The 24,168-nt window shown below is 41.2% G+C and overlaps 1 protein-coding gene across 4 annotated transcripts in view; it reads right to left on the bottom strand.

Moving 5' to 3' along the window:
* The window catches only part of cpn1 (carboxypeptidase N subunit 1), a 147,487-nt gene that overhangs the window by 22,584 nt on the left and 100,735 nt on the right, over window positions 1-24,168 (bottom strand). For 3 of the 4 annotated variants that reach the window (XM_021565593.3, XM_090202558.1, XM_090202559.1), the window contains one exon: window positions 8,057-8,116. The exons of the other annotated variant lie outside the window; for it this stretch is intronic. In XM_021565593.3, coding sequence (XP_021421268.1) covers window positions 8,057-8,116 — 60 coding nt within the window. The remainder of the gene's footprint in view (window positions 1-8,056; window positions 8,117-24,168) is intronic. 4 annotated transcript variants of the gene reach the window in all.

Here is a 24,168-nt window from a genome sequence, read left to right as displayed (position 1 = left end):
ATTACATGAAATCCAAATAAAAATCAATTTAAATTACAATTTGTAATGCAACAAAATACGAAAAACGCCAAGGGGGATGAATACTTTTGCAAGGCACTGTACTTGTAGTATTGGTCACCATCTGGATGTCACAGGGACATGCCATTTAGCTAACGTTGCGACAAGCCAGTGCAAGTGACCAGTGCAAAGGTGTTGTATAGAGGTTCTTGCCATCATGAGTTGCTTCCCACCGGGCAGAGGTTGCTTCCCACCGGGCAGAGGTTGCTTCTCACCGGGCAGAGGTTGCTTCCCACCAGGCAGAGGTTGCTTCCCACCAGGCAGAAGTTGCTTCCCACCGGGCAGCTGTATCACATATCGCCGGCGGTAGCTAACGTGGACAATTTCCCAGGTAACAAGGGACGTAACTGAGACATTTGTAACATTCCCGTTAAGTCTTCCAGAGGTACTGAATGTCATGGGACATTATATGCACATTCATAACGTTTCTAATAAGCATTATAGAGGTTATAAATATCCGGTCGCTATACAGCCATCATAGGAAAATTCAAACCGTTCCTTGGTAGTCCATGAAAGGTTCTGAATATCATGTTATTTTGGAGATATCCTAGGAACATTTCATAACATTAGATTTAGAGCTATGGTTTGTCTTCATATAACGTTAGAATCGGCATGATAGAAATACATTTTGGAACGTTGTCTGTAAGTCAAGTGATGGTACACTTGTGACATTGTCTTTCTAATAGTGTAGGAACTTTTTTTACATTCTAATTAAGTACTTTAGATGTTCTGAATGTCAGGACACTTTGGTGACATTGTAGTAGTTTTTGTAACGTTACCAGAAGGTTCCTGAAATGTACTGAATGCCTGCTCACTTTGACAATATTTCACATAACACTCCCAATGACTCTAGTAGATGTGAATGTCAGATCCCTAAATGTCAGGTCAAATTCGGGATATCGTAGTAACCCAGCTAAGAAAATGAAGTTCAAGGACGTGGCCACAAAGTTATTTTAGTCCCCATATAAGTCATGGTAACGTTATGTGGTGTCAGCTGACAAAAGTTATGTCCCAAGTGTCCCAAGTCTTTTCATGACGTTAAAATGTCATGGATCTTAAATAGCTAAATGACGTTAGTAACGTTATAAGAGACGTCCTTGAAACTTCTCTGAACGTGCATACTGTTACGTACCTTATTGCTACTGCAGGTACCCACTGATGAAAGTTACGTTCCCAGTGGTTACCAGAAACTGCATTTTGTGGGGCTCTCAATGTACTTTCTGACGTTTAACACGTTATGCGGTTGACCTAAAAAAATTATGTTTTCATGAAACGTCTCGTATGTCGGGAACCTCGGGGTTCTCTATGGTGTTTTAGGTCAGGGCGGGACTAGGGGGGTTTCTAGGTATTATATTTCTATGTTGGTGTGTGTGTATGGTTCCCAATTGGAGGCAGCTAATGATCGTTACCTCTAATTGGGTATCATACTTAGTGTCCTTTTTCACACCTGCGATGTGGGATATTGTTTTGTATGAGTGCCTATGTGCGCTATGTATTTCACGATCGATATATCTTTGTTGTTTTGGAAGTTTCACTATCATTAAAATGTGGAACTCTACTCACGCTGCGCCTTGGTCCAATTGTGACAGAATATCCCACCAAGTCAGGACCAAGCAGCGTTCCCAGGAGGTGAAGGAGAGTTGATCATGGGAAGAGATACTAGGTGGATGCGAGACCCTCCCTTGGCGGGAGTTGCTGAGGAGTAAAGGAGGAGAGCGACGAGACCGGGGTCCGCGGCCACAAACAGCCCAAGGGCAACCCCAAGTTTTCTTTTTTGGGGGGAGACACAAGGGGCGGTCGGCTGAGCCGAGGAGAGAGCAAGAGACCGTCTGGGAGTCGATAGAACAGTTTGAGGAGGGATATCGGAGAGAGATGTTGGGTAGGAGTATGCTGCAGCGCAGCCGTTTTGAAGAGCGTGTCATCAGTCCGGTGCAACCTGTGCCGGCTCCACGCACCAGGCCTCCAGTGCGCCTCCCCAGCCCGGTACGGCCTGTGCCGGCTCCCTGCACTCTCCCTGAAGAGCATGTCATCAGTCCGGTGAAACCTATGCTGGCTCCACGCACCAGGCCTCCAGTGCGCCTCCCCAGCCCGGTACGGCCTGTGCCGGCTCCCTGCACTCTCCCTGAAGAGCATGTCATCAGTCCGGTGAAACCTATGCTGGCTCCACGCACCAGGCCTCCAGTGCGCCTCCCCAGCCCGGTACGGGCTGTGCCGGCTCCCTGCACTCACCTTGAAGAGCGTGTCATCAGTCCGGTGCAACCTGTGCCGGTTCCAGGCCTCCAGTGCGCCTTCCTAGGCTGGTACGTCCTGTGCCGGCTCCCCGCACTCGCCCTGAAGTGTGTCACCAGCCCGGTGCAACCTGTGCCGGCTCCACGCACCAGGCCTCCAGTGCATCTCCCCAGCTCAGTACGCCCTGTGCCGGCTCCCCGCACTCGTCCACCAGTGCGTGTGTTCACGGTCCAGAGCTTCCAGCGTTGGTTCACGGCCCGGAGACGATCCGCGACCCGACGGTTCCTGCGCCGGTGCCATGGCCGGAGCCTTCCACTGCGCCGATGCCCAGTCTAGGTACGGAGTCCAGTCCCGATCCATGGCCAGAGCCTTCCTCTGCGCCGGTGCTCAGTCCAGGCACGGCGTCCAGTCCCCCTCCATGGCCAGAGCCTTCCTCTGCGCCGGTGCTCAGTCCAGGCACGGCCTCCAGTCCCGCTCCATGGCCAGAGCCTTCCTCTGCGCCGGTGCTCAGTTCAGGCACGGCCTCCAATCTCGCTCCATGGCCGGAGCCTTCCTCTGCGCCAGTGCCCAGTCCAGGCACAGCGCCCGGCTTCATGGCCGGATCCACAGTCCGAGCGAGGGCTACGTCCCGCACCGGATCAGCCACCGACGCTAGTTGCCCACCCTAACTCTCCCCATATAGGTTCAGGTTTTGCGGTCAGGGTCCACACCTTTGGGGGAGTACTGTCAAGCCCTGACCATAGAGCCCTCAGGGTTCACTATGGTGTTTTAGGTTAGGGCTTGACTAGGGGGGTTTATAGGTATTATATTTCTATGTTGGTGTGTGTGTATGGTTCCCAATTGGAGGCAGCTGATGATCGTTACCTCTAATTGGCGATCACACTTAGTGTGTCCTTTTTCCCACCTGCGATGTAGGATATTGTTTTGTTTGAGTGCCTATGTGCGCTACGTATTTCACGATAGTGAAACTTCCAAAACAACAAAGATATAACTATCATTAAAATGTGGAACTCTACTCACGCTGCGCCTTGGTCCAATTATTCATATGACGGTCGTGACAAAGTCAACTGACAACACAGATACAAAGGTTATATCCCAAGTCTCTTCAGGATGTTGAAATGTGGGGGACCCTGAATAGCTGAATATTGTTATTTAATAACTTTATAAGACACGTCCTTGAAACTTCCCAGAACTTGCATACTGTTACGTACCTTATTGCTACTGCAGGTACCCACTGATGAAAGTTACGTTCCCAGTGGTTACCAGAAACTGCATTTTGTGGGGCTCTCAATGTACTTTTTGACGTTTAGTAACATTTGGAGGTTGACATAAAAAGCATGTTTTCATATAACGTCTAATTTTAGAATGTTATAAAGAGCCATGCATAGTTATCTAACTTTGCAATGACTATTATAATAGACATTATGGATCATTGTCAGGAAGTCAAGTGAGTGTCAGTTACATTTTCAGTAAGTTCTTTGGAGGTTCTGAACGTCAGGAGACTTTGATATTTTAGTAGTATTTGTGACGTTCACAGAAGATTCCTGAAATGTACTGTCGGCAGGTCACTTTGGCAATATTCTACATAACATTCCCAATGAGTCCAATGAATGTCAGATCACTTTTGGGATATCCAAAGAACATTTAGGAATGTTCCTTTGAGAGCCCTGGTGTATCTACAAACAATATTGCAGTTGTGTTACTCAAAATACTTAGATAACATACTGTACAATAAATATTTTCCTATTTGTCACATTTTCTTTCTAAGCATAAGGGGACATTAGAAACGTTATTTCTAAAATACTTAACAATATGATGATTTTGGTGACATTTTGGGAACCTTCATAACATTCTCAGTTAGTCCTGTCAATGTGATATAATAATTCTGCAAGTTCTCCCACTTAAAAAGATGAGAGAGGCCTGTAATTTTCATCATAGGTACACTTCAACTATGACAGACAAAATGAGAAAAAAAATCCAGAAAATCACATTGTGGGATTTTAATGAATATATTTGCAAATTATGGTGGGAAATAAGTATTTGGTCAATAACAAAAGTTTCTCAATACTTTGTTATATACCCTTTGTTGGCAATGACAGAGGTCAAACATTTTCTGTAAGTCTTCACAAGGTTTTCACACACTGTTGCTGGTATTTTGGCCCATTCCTCCATGCAGATCTCCTCTAGAGCAGTGATGTTTTGGGGCTGTTGCTGGGCAACACGGACTTTCAACTCCCTCCAAAGATTTTCTATGAGGTTGAGATCTGAAGACTGGCTAGGCCACTCCAGGACCTTGAAATGCTTCTTACGAAGCCACTCCTTCGTGTTTGGGATCATCAGAACTTGCACAATTGGTGGCTGACTAAATACTTTTTTGCCCCACTGTATATTAAAAAAATGCTAAAATCAAAGAAACATATGATTGCTAAGACTGTCCTTTCTTTATTCTCTAATGAAGCCATGCAGGAAAAGTCAGGAATTTAAGACTCAACATTAACTTGAATGTGGCACACTGCAGCTTTGCTTTCATGTCAAGGACCAGATTGCTAATGAAGGACAGCCTGTATGGAGCCTGGATAGTGCTGCTTGTGGTTGTGGATCCATGTGAAGTTGTTTCATGTGTAACGGTGCAACCCTGTGTGTGAAAAAACTTGTGGCCGAGTGAGAATAAATACCTGACTGCTCCACAGTAGTCTTGTGGCAGCAGTGACTCTGGGTAAGAGCTGGTCTTGGAACCTATCCCCAAATATGACTGCCAAAGGAAAGAGGGCCTTTAGTGTAGGATAAAGTAAGAGTAGCAGTGGAGTGAGATAAGATATGTGAAATAGTGGGTATGAGGAAGCAAGGAGCCTGGTGGAAGTGGGGCCACAGTGCATCAAGTCCCATATCCAGGAAGTTCATGAAGTTCAACGCAGCCTATCCAACCTGTTAAGTTGGAGTCTCTAGCATGCCTGCTATGTTCCAGATGACGATTGCCGAAGTACATTTTGAGATGCAACCCAAAGCCAGTGGGAGTGGGTTGGCGACATGACCAGGTTCTCAAGACTATTGCAGATGCAGTAAGTACAGGAATCGGCATTGGCAAGCAAGTACAGTGCCTTGCGAAAGTATTCGGCCCCCTTGAACTTTGCGACCTTTTGCCACATTTCAGGCTTCAAACATAAAGATATAAAACTGTATTTTGTGAAGAATCAACAACAAGTGGGACACAATCATGAAGTGGAACGACATTTATTGGATATTTCAAACTTTTTGAACAAATCAAAAACTGAAAAATTGGGCGTGCAAAATTATTCAGCCCCCTTAAGTTAATACTTTGTAGCGCCACCTTTTGCTGCGATTACAGCTGTAAGTCGCTTGGGGTATGTCTCTATCAGTTTTGCATTTGTGAACAGCAGTTTTCAGTTCTTTCCACAGATTCTTGATTGGATTCAGGTCTGGATTTTGACTTGGCCATTCTAACACCTGGATATGTTTATTTTTGAACCATTCCATTGTAGATTTTGCTTTATGTTTTGGATCATTGTCTTGTTGGAAGACAAATCTCCGTCCCAGTCTCAGGTCTTTTGCAGACTCCATCAGGTTTTCTTCCAGAATGGTCCTGTATTTGGCTCCATCCATCTTCCCATCAATTTTAACCATCTTCCCTGTCCCTGCTGAAGAAAATCAGGCCCAAACCATGATGCTGCCACCACCATGTTTGACAGTGGGGATGGTGTGTTCAGCTGTGTTGCTTTTACGCCAAACATAACGTTTTGCATTGTTGCCAAAAAGTTCAATTTTGGTTTCATCTGACCAGAGCACCTTCTTCCACATGTTTGGTCTGTCTCCCAGGTGGCTTGTGGCAAACTTTAAACTACACTTTTTATGGATATCTTTAAGAAATGGCTTTCTTCTTGCCACTCTTCCATAAAGGCCAGATTTGTGCAATATACGACTGATTGTTGTCCTATGGACAGAGTCTTCCACCTCAGCTGTAGATCTCTGCAGTTCATCCAGAGTGATCATGGGCCTCTTGGCTGCATCTCTGATCAGTCTTCTCCTTGTATGAGCTGAAAGTTTAGAGGGACGGCCAGGTCTTGGTAGATTTGCAGTTGTCTGATACTCCTTCCATTTCAATATTATCGCTTGCACAGTGCTCCTTGGGATGTTTAAAGCTTGGGAAATCTTTTTGTATCCAAATCCGGCTTTAAACTTCTTCACAACAGTATCTCGGACCTGCCTGGTGTGTTCCTTGTTCTTCATGATGCTCTCTGCGCTTTTAACGGACCTCTGAGACTATCACAGTGCAGGTGCATTTATACGGAGACTTGATTACACACAGGTGGATTGTATTTATCATCATTAGTCATTTAGGTCAACATTGGATCATTCAGAGATCCTCACTGAACTTCTGGAGAGAGTTTGCTGCACTGAAAGTAAAGGGGCTGAATAATTTTGCATGCCCAATTTTTCAGTTTTTGATTTGTTAAAAACGTTTGAAATATCCAATAAATGTCATTCCACTTCATGATTGTGTCCCACTTGTTGTTGATTCTTCACAAAAAAATACAGTTTTATGTATTTATGTTTGAAGCCTGAAATGTGGCAAAAGGTCGCAAAGTTCAAGGGGGCCGAATACTTTCGCAAGGCACTGTATATTGTGAAGGAATGCCTTTCGAGCCTTTGAAGCAGAATAGCAGAACTGTTTAATCAATTGATGACAAAGCCTGTTTCCCTGTGTGTAACCCATTTGGTCTGTTTTGATCATCCTGTATGCTGTCTTGTTGAAGAACGACGTGCCCTCGGTGGCATTTTTCTTGCACACAGGGTCTAGCTTTCTTGACACAAATGGCTCTCGGCTCCATGATGTAACCCATGCTGAAATCATCATTCTGATCTAAGTGCCCTCATCAGCCATGTTCCATCAATGTCAATACAGATCAGGGATACTTTGACTCACCACTGTGGACTGTGTACCCATCATCTTCATTCATTCATGTTTGTATGCTTACATTATTTGCATATCTTGTAATAAATCCAGATTCAACCTTTCCGCATTTTCCTAGTGAAGATGATTTTACTTTATCACAAGCATGGCCCAATGCTGAGCAAATCTCCTTTATTAGAGATCAGCAATATCCAAATCATCAATATGGAAATAACCAGCTGGAGGTTCGTTGGCCGATGCTGTTGAACAAGCCATTCAAAGCAAACAGAGGTTATTCAAAGTGAATATCTACCCTGAGCTTTGAATATCACTCCATGACAGAGATCCCAAAATATTGGGGCCAGCATTCTTGTGTTTGGAGTAAAGGAAGTGGATCCAGCTCTTCCCTCCCGCAATGTATTTTTCCATAATTTTACCGATTTAATAAATGTAAGGAAATTCATCAGGTAATTTTGACCTCAGTATAGGCCTACTGTGGTTGCTCCACTAAAAGTTTAGCGATTATGCTGTGGTACTTAGAGGTAATTTGTGGTTTAGTACAGGACCCTGCGTCACCCCTTCATTGCTCCAGACCAGCGCAAAGGGGCAGTAAAGAGCACTGATTATGCTTTTGGGTCCTACTGTGTCTCTGACAATGAATGGGTGACATAAACCTAAATAGAAGCTGATAATTGTACACAACTTCAGTATTACTTACTGAACCTGTTGTTACACTAAGGTTTTTATTATTTTATTTTGCCCACTGCTAACCAGTCACATTGTACAGTGCATGAGTGGTGCAATGGTCTAAGATACTGCATAGCAATGCAAGCTGTGTTGCTACAGATGCTGGTTCAATACCTGTGCCAGCCTCTACTGGGAGACCAATGAGATGACTGTAGGTTTTTGGTTCCTCTCCCTCTAAAAACAGAAATAAATCATTCTAAAAAACAAACTGGCTTTATTTACAAATTAGTAACAATGTCTCACCCCATGTTCAAGACAGGCTTTTTTCACACTCATTTTACGTAATTTTTGAAAACTAAGCGATTATTATTATTAATTTAGAATTATTTGAAAGCCCCCTGGATATTCTCACAGATATATTATTAACCCTCTTATTAGCAGGACAATATATATTGGTCACGTGGCTCCCGAGTGGCGCACATGGCTCGCAAGTGCTTTCCAGTTCTCCAGCTGTATCCACTGAAAGCGCGCAAGGTTCAAGGCACGAGGACAGGGGGACGGGATGGGCCGCGCACAGAAGACGGACCTAGCCCATGGGGAAGGGAGGAGGAGGAAATGTGAGGGGGGTGGACAACCATCCTGCCCCACTGGGTAGCACAGAGCAACACTTTAATAGGCATTGCACTAATAATGGCACTGACTAGGGAAACGTTCCCGCTGTTCTTAGTGCCAGTCTGCACATTCAGACTTAAACAATGTAACTAATAATGGCATCTTTATGCATTTGTTAATAAAATAATGATAAAAATAGTCTTTCAAAATGCAGATGTTTATTTAGTTATGGATCCATAATGAATTACTATGGGAATAAATATCACTGAATAACAGAAATACCCTCCAATCCTCCAATCTTCAATGTGTAATTATTGGCGGAGCGTTACGTCATATTTTTTGATATACTGTAGGCCTACGGTAGGCAAAATGAGTCTCCCTAGTGTTGAGTGATGTGCTGTTAAGTGTTGTAGGTCTTACATATTTAAAGACCATATTGACGTTAGAAGCAATAGGATTTGAAGCAATAGCCTACAACTATTTTAGCACCGTTTTGCATTGCAGTGAGACAAGCATGGGGACTGGTCTTGATAAATCAATGAGATTTTTATTTTGACTGAATCTCCGTTTGGGTATTGGTTAGAGTACAATTATGGTGTAGAAATGTTGTGTAACATTTATTTACATAATTTCTTGTCACGAACTCCACAAACTCCTGTCACAAACTCGGACACCTCCTGTGCCTCGATTTTCTGGGTGATTTAAATATGGACTGGCTTTCATCAAAATGCCCATTCAAGAAAAATACTGTAACTAGCGCCTGCAATCAGATTAATGTTATCAGCCAACCTACCAGGGTAGTTACAAACATCACAGGAATGAAATCATCAACATGTATTGATCACATCTTTACTAATGCTGCAGAAATGTGCTTTAAAGCAGTATCCAAATATAGTAGCCATATCTAGAATAACCAAAGTTCCAAAGGCTGGGCCTAATATAAAGTGAGTGTGGAAGAGGTGAAACAAATTGTTGTCTGTCAACAATGACAAGCCACTAGGGTCTGACAACTTGGATGGAGAATGATCGAGGATAATAGCGGATGATATTGCCACTACTATTTACCATATCTTCAATCTAAGCCTACTGGAAAGTGTGTGCTTTCAGACCCGGAGGGAAGCAAAAGTCATTCTGCTACCTAAGAATAGTAAAGCCCCCTTTACTGGCTCAAATAGCCAACCAATCAGCCAAATAGCAACCCTTAGTAAAGTTTTGGAAAAAATAGTTTGACCAGACACAATGCTATTTCACAGTAAACACATTGACAACAGACTTTCAGCATGCTTATAGGGAAGGATATTCAACAAGCACAGCACTTACACAAAGGAATGATGGGAGAAATGGATGATAAAAATATTGTGGTGGCTGTTTTGTTACACTTTAGTGCGGCTTTTGACATTGTCGATCATAGTCTGCTGCTGGGGAAACATGTGTGTTCTGGATTTACAACAGCCTGCAATATTGTGGATAAAGAGTTACCTGTCTAACAGAACACAGAGGGTCCAGGTAGAATCACAAATTCCCTAGGGCAGCTGTCTAGGGCTCTTACTTTTTTCAGTCTTTACTAACGAGATGCCGTTGGCAGATGACTCAACATTATACACGTCAGCTACTAAAGTAACTGAAATGACTGCAACAGTTAACAAAGAGCTGCAGTTAGTTTCAGAATAGCTGGCAAGGAATAAGTTTGATCTTTACCAATGACATGCAACTGGCCTTGTGTAAAAGCCAGTTTGTATGGGGATGTGTCAACACTATACATGTCAATTTCAGAATCGGTGGAAAGGAATGTTTGTCGTAAATATTTCTAAAACTAAAAGCGTTGTATTTGGGACAAATCATTCACTAAACCCTAATTTTCAACTAAATATTGTAATAAATTATGTGGAAATTGAGCAAGTTGCTTGGAGTAACCCTGGATTGTAAACTGTCATGTTCAAAACGTATTGATACAACAGTAGCTATCATGGTACAGATCAGACTTGTTGCCCACTCTTCAAGGCAAAACTGCTCCAGCTCCTTCAAGTTAGATGGGTTCCGCTGGTGTACAGCAATCTTTAAGTCATACCACAGATTCTCAATTGGATTGAGGTCTGGGCTTTGACTAGGCCATTCCAATACATTTAAATGTTTCCCCTTTAATCACTTGATTGTTGCTTTAGCAGTATTCTTAGGGTCATTGTCCTGCTTGAAGGTGAACCTCCGTCCCAGTCTCAAATCTCTGGGAGACAGATTTCCCTCAATAATTTCCCTGTATTTAGCGCCATCCATCATTCCTTCAATTCTGACCAGTTTCCCAGTCCCTGCTGATGAAAAACATCCCCACAGCATGATGCTGCCACCACTATGCTTCACTGTGGAGATGGTGTTCTTGGGGTGATGAGAGGTGTTGAGTTTGCACCAAACATAGCCTTTTCCTTGATGGCCAAAAAGCACAATTTTAGTCTCATCTGACCAGAGTACCTTCTTCCATATGTTTGGGGAGTCTCCCACATGAGGAGAGCTCCTTGGTCTTCATGGTACCGCTTGCTTGTTGGTGCCCCTTGCTTCGTCGTGTTGCAGACTCTGGTGCCTTTCAGAACAGGTGTATATGTACTGAGATCATGTGATAGATTATGTGGCACTTAGATTGTACACAGGTGTACTTCATTTAACTAATTATGTGACCTCTGAAGGTAATTGTTCTTTGCACCAGATCTTATTTAGGGGCTTCATAGCAAAGGGGGTGAAAGCATATTCATGCACCACCTTTCCGTTTTTTGTTTTTTAGAATCTTTTGAAACAAGCTATTTTTTTCATTTTACTTCAACAATTTGGACTATTTTGTAATGTCTATTACTTGAAATCAAAATAAAAATATATTTAAATTACAGGTTGTAATGCAACAAAATAGGAAAAACGCCAAGGGGGATGAATACTTTTGCAAGGCACTGTAAATGTATGATTGTAATGGGTTCATGTGGATTTTGAGATGGAGAAACATTTTGTTTAAACTTTTTGTAATGTTTCAAACATACATTTTTGACTTACATGATTATATTGTGGATGTTTATTTACACAGTAATTATTATTCAACATGTCCTCACATGGTATTTGATCTCACAATATCTTGGTTCACATCAAAACTGTCATCATATGTAGAAGCTGGACAACATAGTTTAAATTAAGCCTTTAAAATCGGTAAAGATCAATATATACCCAAGCTACCGGGAGAGAGTGAGCTGCGAACCAACCTGTGGGTAAAGTGACACTGTAACTCAAACCCAACAAGCCATGGCTTTCCTAAGAGGAAAAGACAAAGAACAATTTGGAGATGCAAATGAGAGTAACAGACAGCTGAAGGGTATACAGGAAAACAAAGCTAAAATGCTCACCAAAACAAACAAAACGTTACAATTAGCCTGAATTTTAAATGAATTAAATGGAGTTGTGTCACTGATCTAGATGCAATACCCCATAATATCAAAGTGGAATTATGTTTTTTGTAATGTTTACAATTTAATAAAAAATGGAAAGCTTAGTATTCCACACCTGTATTATGGCAAGACTAAATAAGTTCAGGAGCAAAACTGTGCTTAAGAAGTCACATAATATCAATCAATCAATCAAACTTACATGATGTCACAAAGTGATGTACAGAAACCCAGCCTATAACTCCAAACAGCAAGCAATGCAGATGAATGGACTCAATCTGTGTGCAATAATAGTGTTAAACATGATTTTTAAACGACTACCCCATCTTTGTAGCCCACACATCTCTGTACCCCACACACTGTAAGGTCCCTCAGTTGAGCAGTGAAATTCAAACACAGATTCAACAGGGAGGCCAGGGAGGTTTCCCAATGCCTCGCAAAGAAGGGAACCTACTGGTAGATGGTAACCAAAAAAACAGTAATTGAATAACCCTTTGAGCATGATGAAGTTTTTAACTACACAGTCACTACAAAGATACAGGACTCCTTCCTAACTCAGTTGCGGGAGAGGAATGAAACCGCTCAGGGATTTCACCCTGAGGCCAATAGTGACTTTAAAACGGTTACAGAATTGAATGGCTGTGAAAGGAGAAAACTGAGGATGGATCGACAACATTGTAATTACTCAAAAATAATAATCTAAATGACAGACTAAAAAGAAGGAAGACAAAACATGCATACTGTTCGCAACAAGCCATTAAAATAATACTGCAAAACATGTGGCAAATCAATGAACTTTTTGTTGTGAATACAAAATGTAATGTTTGGGACAAATCCAATACAACACATTGCAGAGACCCACTCTCCATAGTTTCAAGCATATTAGTGAATGCATCATGTTATTGGTATGCTTGTAATCTTTAAGGACTGGGGAGTTTATCAATATAGAAAATAATCCTATAGGAAAATCTGGTTCAGTCTGCTTTCCACTAGACAATGGGATATTAATTCACTTTTCAGCAACACAATAACCTATAACACAAGGCCAAATCTACATTGGAGTTGCTTACCAAGAAGACTGTGAATGTTCCTGAGTGGACAAGTTACAGTTTTGACTTACATCTCAGATTAAATCTCAAATCTCAGATTATTACCAATCCCACAAATTATGACTCCAAACACCCAGAAAAGGATAATTTCCTCAATGTTATCCTCACAAATAGTCCTGATAGGTATCAGTCTGGTGTTTTCTGCAATGACCTTAGTGATCACTATTTTACAGCCTGTGTTCGTAACGGCTGCTCAGTGAAATTACCTGTCCTGATTTGTCATAGACGCTTGCTAAAAAACTTTAATGAGCAAGCCTTACTTCATGACCTGGCCTCTGTAAATCGGTATAGAATCAGCTTGATCCCCTCTGTCGAAGATGCTTGGACCTTCTGTTTTGATATTTTCAGTGATATTATTAACAAAAACACCTCCATAAAGAAAATGAGAATTAAAAAACAGGTTCAGCCCCTGGTTCGACCATGATCTTGCAGAGTTACTCCACCTCAAGAATTGCATTTGGTGAAAGGCTCGGCACATGCATACTCAGGCTGACTGGCTCTTGTTCAGCAAATTAGAAATAAATGCACTCAGGCTATCCGGAAGGCCAAAGTTAGTTACTTTAAGCAGCAGTTCTCTCTGTGGGTCTAACCCCAAGAAGTTCTGGAAAATGGACCTGGAGAATAAACCCTCCTCCTCACAGCTGCCTAAAGTTGATGTGGATGTTACATGGCTGAGCTTTTTAATTGACTCAGCCATTCCTCCTTGCCCATCCAACATTTCCTCATCTCCCACCCATTCTAATGCGACTATCCCCGGTGCTCCTCCCTCTTTTTCCCCTGCCCCACTGCAAAGTTTCTCCCTGCATGCTGTCACTGAGTCCGAGGTGCTAGAGGAGCTCCTTAAACATGACCCCAAAAAACATCTGGGTCAGATGGTTTAGACCATTTCTTCTTTAAGAATGCTGCCCCTATAATCGCCAAGCCTATCTCTGACCTTTTAAACCTGTCTCTCCTCTCTGGGGAGGTTCCCATTGCTTGGAAGGCAGCCATGGTTAGTATTTTATTTAAAGGGGGAGATCAAGCTGATCCTAACTGTTATAGGCCTATTTCTATTTCATCCTGTTTATCAAAAGTGTTGAAAAACTTGTCAATGATCAACCGACTGGCTTTCTTGATGTCTATAGTTAGTATTCTCTCTGGTATGCAACCTGGTTTCCGCTCAGGTTATGGATGGGTCACTGCAACCTTAAAGGTCCTCAATGATGTCACCATTGCCCTTGATTCTAAACAATGTTGTGCTGCTATTTTTATGAACTTGGCCAAAGCTTTTGAAACAGTAGACCATTCCATTCCTGTGGGCCGGCTAAGGAGTAATTGGTGTCTCTGAGGGTTCTTTGGCCTGGTTTGCTAACTTACTCTATTAAAGAGTGTAGTGTATAAAATCTGAACATCTTCTGTGTCAACCACTGCCTGTCACCAAGCGAGAACCCCAAGGTTCAATCCTAGGCCTCACACTCTTCTCAATGTACATCAACAACATAGATCAGGCAGTAGGAAGCTCTCTCATCCATTTATATGCAGATGATACAGTCTTATACTCAGCTGGCCCCTCCCCTGATTTTGTGTTAAACACTCTACAATAAAGCTTTCTTAGTGTCCAACAAGCTTTCTCTGCCCTTAACATTGTTCTGAACACCACCAAAACAAAGGTCATGTGGTTTGGTAAGAAGAATGCCACTCTCCACTGTGTGATTACTACATCTGAGGGTTTAGAGCTTGAGGTAGTCACCTCATACAATAGTATGGCTAGACGGTACACTGTCCTTTTCTTTGCAAAAATCAAAGTTGCAGACTAAAGTTAATTCGATACTTGGTTCCTCTATCGTAATCGCTCCTCTTTCACCCCAGCTGCTTAACTAACCCTGATTCAGATGACCACCCTATCCATGCTAGATTATGGAGATGTAATTCATAGATTGGCAGGTAAGGGTGCTCTCAAGCAGCTAGATGTTCTTTACCCTTTGGCCATAAGATTTGTGACCAATGTTCATCATAAGACACATTATTGCACTCTATAATCTTCTGTAAACTGGTCATCTCTGTATACCCGTCGCAAGACCCACTGGTTGATGCTTATTTATAAAACCCTCTTAGGCCTCACTTCCCCCTATCTGAGATATCTACTGCAACCCTCATCCCCCACATACAACTGTTCAAACCATCGCATCTGCCTATGTCTGCATTCTGCATCTGCGGTGGAAGGTGACCGAGCTACAGTGGTGTTGGTCAGACCGTGAGACATCTTCTCATGAAAATGTTTGTAGCGTCCGAAAGGTTTGGCCTAGAAGCTATTATGACCACTCTATGGAAAGGGGAGAATCTCACAAACGCGATGGTTTTCCATTTTGCTCTATGACCCCCACAAGTGTCACGGGACGGTAACCCATACAAACAAATTGAAGTAGGAGGTAGTTTTGTGCTAACAAAAATAAGGTGTTATAAAATGTGACAAAAAAAGTGTATTTCCTGAGCTTTGTCCAATTTCTGTCACGAGTCTAACCGGCCGGTCGGGTGGCGCTCCTCGTCGCCGGCCTATTAGCTACCACTGATTGTCTTTCCTCCCCCTCCTTGCATGTTTATTGTTAGCACCTGTTAGTGAGTCATTAGTTGGGCTTTATTAGACCGCCGGCGTGCCTGTTTCTTTGTGCGGGATTAATTATTGTGACCTTCGGTTATGTAGTAGAGGAACGTGTTTGTTCCTGGTGGTGTATTCTGTTGTACTGTTTTCGTCCCCCGTGTTTGGGGCATTTGGTTTTGAGCACCCAGTGTTGCGTGAGTATATTAAAGAGCACAATATTGCACTCTCTGTTTCCTGCGTCTGACTTCACACCCACGACACCCGGAGCGTTACAATATCTTCTTGATATAGGACAGACACTTCAAAACCTTAATCCTCATGATACATTTTTTTGTCTATCTTTTGTGCCATTTATGAATGTGTTATTCAATGTGTTTCCATGGGCTATAGTAGAAAAGGCCAAATTCAATATTTGGTTCAATATTTTATCACAACGGCTTAGACTGTGTGATGACAGGTGATGCACAGCCATAACAAATTATGATCAATAACATCAAGGGCTGCACTGACATCTAACAATACAGCACCAACTATCATCTTATTATCCACATCTATTTTAGCTAATCATTAGTCATCTGAGTCAGTTCAGTACAAGTTGAGTGCCCTTCCCTGTATGTAAGTCAGGGAAGGGCACTCAATAGCATTGTATTTGTTCAAACACAATTCTCTCCATCAGATTACTAAGAACAGGCAGCAAACTGTTTGGGTGGCTGTTAGAGCCAGCAAAGGGTGCCTTAACATTTTTAGGTGGTGGAATTACTTTGGCTTTGGTTAACCTATTGACACGTAAGTTCTAAATATTAATAATGGCCCATACAGCATGAGTTCTTTTTGCATGCGGTACCAGAATTATATGATGCCGTTCTAGAATTTGATTGTTTAATTTTGCGCTATTCTCTGCAGCCCTCACTACATCAAGACCGCATTTTCTGCATCACATTAGACTTTATAAAATAGTATTTTTTAACCACTCAATATCTTAACCTTTCTGCCTATTGTAGTAGCAGCAAGAATCTATAGTATTATTTTCTGAAAGAGGCCTTGGGTATTGCCCTGTCTGAATGACTGCGCATGTGAGACAGTGCTGAAAACCTGAGGTGTTAAGTCCAGTGTGTTTGATACAATAGTGGAGAGCAAACAATGTGAGAGCAAGGTATGAGGATATATTGCATATGGCTAAGGGAAACACTGACGTCCTAAATACTTATTTAATTTTAAAAAAATGTAATAAATGTATTCTCCCCACTGCTACAGCAGTGCCTACATTTTATCATAATGTCAACATATTCTCACCACTGGACATGTAGCCTACAGATGCCTGCGTAGTTGCCAAGCGAGGAAGATATTTTGCAATCATCAAATGAGTATTATGGCTTGGATAGATTTTAGCCTGGTCGGGGCAGAGGAGAGTGAGAACAGGGTGGATCAAGTCATGTAAGCAACAAAGTGTCGTAGTTTGTTCAGATGATCTGTTTGAATGGTGTGTGCGGGTAATCAGCTATATTGTGTGCAGAGACTGTGGCATGAGTGAGGCGAGGTTGAAGGTGTAATTAGTTATTGTAAACTATGGAGCTAGACAGGATTATCTAGGTTCATGCTTTGGCATCATCTACGTGCTGAATGTTATGTGAGTGGACCAGTTATCGACTTCCTTCTAAAACGTGGTTACATTTGTATGAACTTAAAGTATTACTGACTACATTCTTGGATTAGGGAGTTTTCACTTGTCAAACATAAACAAACATGGCTGCCATCATTAAGAATTTAGCCACTGTTAGCTTAGCTGACACATCTCTTTCCTAAACTATATTACATTTCTCCCTTGCGCTCACCAAAGATGTGGCACATTGTAAAGAAGTCTAGCTGTTAGGTCATTAATAACTTATGTTTTTTTTTCTTAGTGCAACCTGTTATTTAGACTTATTTATGAAATGAGTTTGGATGTGGATGTGTTACATGTGATGCTTGGCTGATGAAGTTCGCATTTATCTTTTACAAAAAAAGTTGAAATTGAGGAATAGAGCTGCAAAGACCTTTATTTTCCATCAGTACAAAACATTGTTAAGATGCTTTGCAGACAACAATGCTGTTTAGAAGTGTTTGTTGCATCACACGTTCTGTTGCTACTGTTCCAATCATACACTACATGACCAAAAGTATGTGGACACCCGCTCGTCGAACATCTAATTTTAAAATCATAGGTATTTATATGGGGTTGGTCCCCCCCTTTGCTGCTATAACAGCCTCCACTCTTCTGGGAAGGCTTTCCACTAGAATCTGGAACATCGCTGAGGGGACTTGATTCGATTCAGCCCCAAAAGCATTAGTGAGGTTGGGCACTGATGTTGTGCGATTAGACCTGGCTCGCAGTCATGTTCCAATTCATCCCAAAGGTGTTCGATGGGGTTGAGGTCAGGGCTCTGTGCAGGCCAGTCAAGTTCTTCCCCACCAACTAGAGGTTGACCGTTTAATCAGAATGGCCGATTAATTAGGGTATTTTTGGACACCGATTTGGCAGATCTCTTGTTTTTTTTACACCTTTATTTAATCTTTTTAACTATGCAAGTCAGTTAAGAACACATTCTTATTTTCAATGCTGGCCTAGGAACGGTGGGTTAACTGCCTTGTTCAGGGGCAGAACGACAGATTTTTACTTTGTCAGCTCGGGGGATTCAACCTTAGTTAACTAGTCCAACATTCTAAACCACCTGCCTCTCATTGCACTCCACGAGGAGCCTGCCTGTTACGCAAATGCAGTAAGCCAAGGTAAGTTGCTAGCTAGCATTAAACTTATCTTATAAAACAATCAGTCAATCATAATCACTAGTTAACTACACATGGTTGATGATAATACTAGTTTATCTAGCGTGTCCTGCGTTGCATATAATCGATGTGGTGCGTATTTGCGAAAAAGGACTGTCCTTGCTCCAATGTGTACCTAACCATAAACATCAACGCCTTTCTTAAAATCAATACACAAGTATATATTTTTAAACCTGCATATTTAGTTAAAAGAAATCCAGGTTAGCAGGCAATATTAACCAGGTGAAATTGTGTCACTTCTCTTGCGTTCATTGCACGCAGAGTCAGGGTATATGCAACAGTTTGGGCCGCCTAATTTGCCAGACTTTTACGTAATTATGACATAACATTGAAGGTTGTGCAATGTAACAGGAATATTTAGACTTATGGATGCCACCCGTTAGATAAAATACGGAAAGGTTCCGTATTTCACTGAAAGAATAAACGTCTTGTTTTCGAGATGATAGTTTCCGGACTCAACCATATTAATGACCTAAGGCATGTATTTGTGTGTGTTATGTTATAATTAAATCTATGATTTGATAGAGCAGTCTGACTGAGCGATGGTAGGCACCAGCAGTCTCGTAAGCATTCATTCAAACAGCGCTTTCGTGCGTTTTGCCAGCAGCTCTTTGCTGTGCTTCAAGTATTGCGCTGTTTATGACTTCAAGCCCATCAACTCCTGAGATGATGCTGGTGTAACCGATGTTAAAATATTAAGTTTAAATATAACTGACTTGTGTGTCGTTTGTAAACTCTCCTCAATTAGTAATACAGGAAATTACCACGACAACGGCTGAGTTGTTGTTGAACCTAGACGTTTCCACATCACAATAACAGCACTTACAGTTGACTGGGGAAGCTCTAGCACGGCAGAAATTTGACGAACTGACTTGTTGGAAAGGTGGCATCCTTTGACAGTGCCACATTGAAAGTCACTGAGTTTTTTGGTAAGGCCAATGTTTGTCTATGGATATTGCATGGCTGTGAGCTAAATGTATACAGCTGTCAGCAACTGGTGTGACTCAAATAGCCGAATCCACTAATTTGAAGGGGTATCCACATACTTTTGCATATAGTGGATTTGCGATTGTACAGTACAGGGACCACTCAACACTGATCACATACAATACCATTAAGTTTGGGGTCACTTAGAAATGTCCTTGTTTTTGAAATGTAAAAAGAAAAGTCAATGAAAATAACATCAAATTGATCACAAATACATTGTAGACATTGTTAATGTTGTAAATGACTATTAACTGATTTTTATCGAATATCTACATAGGAATATCTACAGGCTCAAAATTTCCAGAAACAAAGAACTTTCTTCTGAAAATCATCAGTTTATTCTTGTTCTTAGAAATGATGGCTATTCCATGCGAGAAATTGCCAAGAAACTGAAGATTTTGTACAGCACTGTGTACTACTCCCTTCACATAACAGCGCAAACTGTCTTTAACTCTAACCAGAATAGAAAGAGTGGGAGGCCCCAGTGCACAACTGAGCAAAATGACAAGTACATTAGAGTGTCTAGTTTGAGAACAGACGCCTGACTAGTACTCGCAAAACGAGTCAGTCTCAACGTCAACAGTGAAGAGGCGACTACTGACTCTGCCTTCTAGGCAGAGTTCCTCTGTCCAGTGTCTGTGTTCTTTTACCCATCTTAATCTTTTCTTTTTATTGGCCAGTCTGATGTATGGCTTTTTCTTTGCAACTCTGCCTAGAAGGCCAGCATCCTGGAGCCACCTGACCTTTTTTGCATACTTTCTTTGAATTGTTCTATTCATCTACAATCCAGGGGGCTCCAACAGGTCTCAGTTAGCATCTTAACAGGTTTGTCAATAATTGGCTAAAATAATTTAACAAATATGGCTCTGAATATGCGTATATATATATACATATATATGTACGTACATACGTACATATATATATATATATATATATCAAACAGTCCATTTATATTTTGTAATGGGGCTATACATTTGGGTGAGGTTTTTTCTCACCTAATAAAATTAAAACATCTAGTGTTCAGCAAAATAACAACACAATGTCAAATACAGTAGTTCGTCCTTTAAAAGTTGCAGCACAGCTTGCATGGTGCCGCAGAACTCTATGGCACGTTATTTAATTGTCAACCACTGGTACCATTAATGCTAGTTAGTGCCTGTTTGACCACCAGAGGGCATCTTTGAGAAGCATTTGAAAGCCTTCAATATTGGCTGTCCATCGAGAATTTAAAACCTTTTTTTGCCAGAACATAGAATATGGGACTGATTTTAAGACATTTTTCTTAATTAATTAGATTAATATTATGGTGTTTCTATTCCAAGAAAAACAAAAAAAACTCTAGGTTTCCATTACGATGGAACGGAAAATATGGCACTGCACAAGACGATGGTTAGGAGTAGGCTACAGTACTGGGCAATTTAGCTAAAGAATACCCCTGTTGTGCGGGCACACGGGAGACAGGGGTTCAATTCCCTGACGGGGAGGAAAGACTAGGCTGTCCTTGTAAATAAGAATTTGTTCTTAATAACCTCTTGAAACTAGGGGGCACTATTTTTATTTTGGGAAAAATAACGTTCACAAAGTAAACCGCCTATTTCTCAGGACCAGATGCTAGAATATGCATATAATTGACAGCTTAGGATAGAAAACACTAAAGTTTCCAAAACTGTCAAAATATTGTCTGTGAGTATAACAGAACTGATATTGCAGGTGAAAGCCTAAGAAAAATCCAATCAGGAAGTGACTCATGTTTTGAAACCGTTGTGTTCCTATGCACCCCTATTGGTCACTGAAAGGGATATCAACCAGATTCCTTTTTCTACGTATTCCCTAAGGTGTCTACAGCATTGTGACGCAGTTTCACGCATTTATGTTGAAGAATGAGCGTAAACGACTACATTGCGTAAGTGGCCAGCTGAGGGCTCTCAGAGTGATTCTTGCGTAAAAGACAGAGGTAGTCATTTTTCCTCTCGCTCCTACTGAAAAGCCAATTGTCCCGGTTGATATATTATCGAATAGATATTTGAAAAACACCTTGAGGATTGATTATAAAAAAAGTTTGCCATGTTTGTCAATATTATGGATATAATTTTAAAATAATAATTTGGCGTTGTCGTGACCGCTATTTCCGGGGGATTTCTGAACCTAACATGACAAGCAAACGGAGGAATTTTGGGTATAAAAATATTCTTTATGGGACAAAAGGAACATTTGCTGTCTAACTGGGAGTCTCATCAGTGAAAACATCCGAAGATCAAAGGTAAACGGTTAATTTGATTGCTTTTCTGATTTTCGTGACCAAGCTTCCTGCTGCTAGCTTGACATAATGCTATGCTAGGCTATTGATAAACTTACACAAACGCTTGTCTTGCTTTGGCTGTAAAGCATAATTTCAAAATCTGAGATGACAGGGTGATTAACAAAAGGCTAAGCTGTGTTTCACTATATTTCACTTGAGATTTCATGAACATTAATATTTTCTAGTAATATTTTTTGACCGTTGCGCTATGCTAATTAGTGTAGTTGATGACAATTCTCCCGGATCCGGGATGGGTAGTTCCAAGATTAACTGACTTGCCTAGTTAAATAAATTTTACACTAAGAGCATAACATTTCTACAACCTAATTGTAGTCTAACCAATACCCAAATGGAGATTCAATGAAAAAAAAAAAATCTCATTGATTTATCAAGACCAGTCACCACGCTTGTCTCAGAGCAGCTAAAATAGTTGTAGGCTATTGCTTCAAATCCTATTGCTTCTAACTTCAATATGCTCTTTGCATAAATAAGACCTACGCCACATTTAACAGCAGGTTACTCAACACTAGTGAGAATCGTGTCGCCTACGGTAGGCCAACAGTATCAGAAAGAATGTTGGTACTTATTTATTTTGATCCAAAGCCATGAATGAGTGAGTCACTCAGGTTTATGTAGGTATATGACTGTGTCATCAACTTCATAATATAAAACGATATTTTGGAGGTCATTTTGTTTAAAAAACTAAATGAAAGTGAGTGATTGTAATCTGAATAAAGGCCAAAACATTTCTTTCTGTTTTCAGAGAGAGAGAAACGCTGGGCCAATTGTGTGCCGCCCATAAAGCCCCAAAAATAGCCCAGCTAATAGCCATAACAGCGCTGTACAACGTGACCGTGTGTTTTTGAAAGAGGTTTTTTCCAGTAAGCAACCATTTGTTTATCTTCATTAGACAACTTTGCTCCAATATTTCTGCAACTCAGTGATATTTATTCCCATAGTAATTTGTTATGGATCCATTACTATATAAACATCGGCATTTTGAAAGAATATATTTGTCATTATTTTATTAACGAAAGCATGAAGAGGCTGATGAAGAAATACAGTACTGTACCGTATATGCTTTTACATTTGGATAATAAATCATTTTGAAGATAAGCCACCTGCATTTGTTTATTAGGCTTTAGCAGAACAGCATAACGGTCCGGACGGCCCTTGCTGTGCCCGGGGAGCAGTTGGTCAAGTTCTGTTGTCAGAAGAGGAATGGAAATGTCAGGGTGAACCGACGACCTGATGAACTCGCCAGGTATGTTGACTCTGCCTGTCGGAGGTGGAGTTCCAGAGCTCACAGGTGTGCCTGGAGTGGATTGTGACTCCATCTCATTCCTCGCCCTCTTCAACGCGTCATTCACCGCCTGTCTCTCCACCAATGCTGAATGGCTCTGGACCAATGCATCAGCTGTCGCCTGTATCTCTGCCCTCTGATTATGTTTCTCTTTCTGCTGGTCTGCCTTCAATGACTCAATCTCAGTCTTCAAAGTTTGAATCTGATCCATGTGCACATTCATCAGATGAGCAGAAAGGTACCACCTTGAGCCCCCTTCGATTACAGTAGTCTATGATAGAAATGGTTGATCAATTAAAAAATTCTTAGGAATCAAATCCCTTTAGTAGGATTGATTTGACAACATCCAGTGAAATGGCAGAGCGTCAAATTCAAATTAAATATCTATAAATATTGAACTTATGAAATCACAAGTGTAATACATAAAAATAAAGCTTAACTTCTTGTTAATCCAGCCACCATGTCAGATTTCAAAAAGGCTTTACGGCGGAAGGTGCGATACGAAAGTCAGAAATAACGATGTGATTCATGCCTTACCTTTGAAGATCTTCTTCTGTTGGCATTCCAATATGTCCCTGAAACATCACAATTGGTCCTTTTGTTCGATAGATTACTTCCTTATATCCCCAAGATATCCATTTATTTGGCGCGTGATTCAGAAAATACACCGGTTCCAACTCGCCCAACATGACTAAAGTATCTAATAAGTTACCTGTAAACTTGGTCCAAACAACTTTCCTAATCCAACTTTAGGTATTTTAAAACGTAAATAATCAATCCAATTTAAGACGGAATATACTGTGTTCAATAGCGGATAAAATGAAAGTGGAGCGAGTTCCAGGATGCGTGCACCAAACAAAAAAGTACACGTGGCTTGACACTCAGAAAGGAAAGGGTTGCTTCTTCATTTCTCAAAGGAAAAACATCAACCAATTTCTAAAGACTGTTGACATCTAGTGGAAGCCATATGAACTACAACCAAGTGCCTCATAAATCTAGTTCCCCATAGAAAACCAATTTAAAACACAGTGATCTCAAAAAGTTTTTTTTCTGGATGCTTTGTCCTCAGGGTTTCGCCTGCCAAATAAATTCTGTTATACTCATAGACATGATTCAAACAGTTTTAGAATCTTTAGAGTGGTTCTTATCTAAATCTACCAAT

Source organism: Oncorhynchus mykiss, chromosome 16 (assembly GCF_057628025.1).
Source record: "Oncorhynchus mykiss isolate SJ-2025 chromosome 16, ASM5762802v1, whole genome shotgun sequence".
In the NCBI taxonomy this organism is placed as follows: domain Eukaryota; kingdom Metazoa; phylum Chordata; class Actinopteri; order Salmoniformes; family Salmonidae; genus Oncorhynchus; species Oncorhynchus mykiss.
This window is presented reverse-complemented; position numbering and strand designations above follow the sequence as displayed.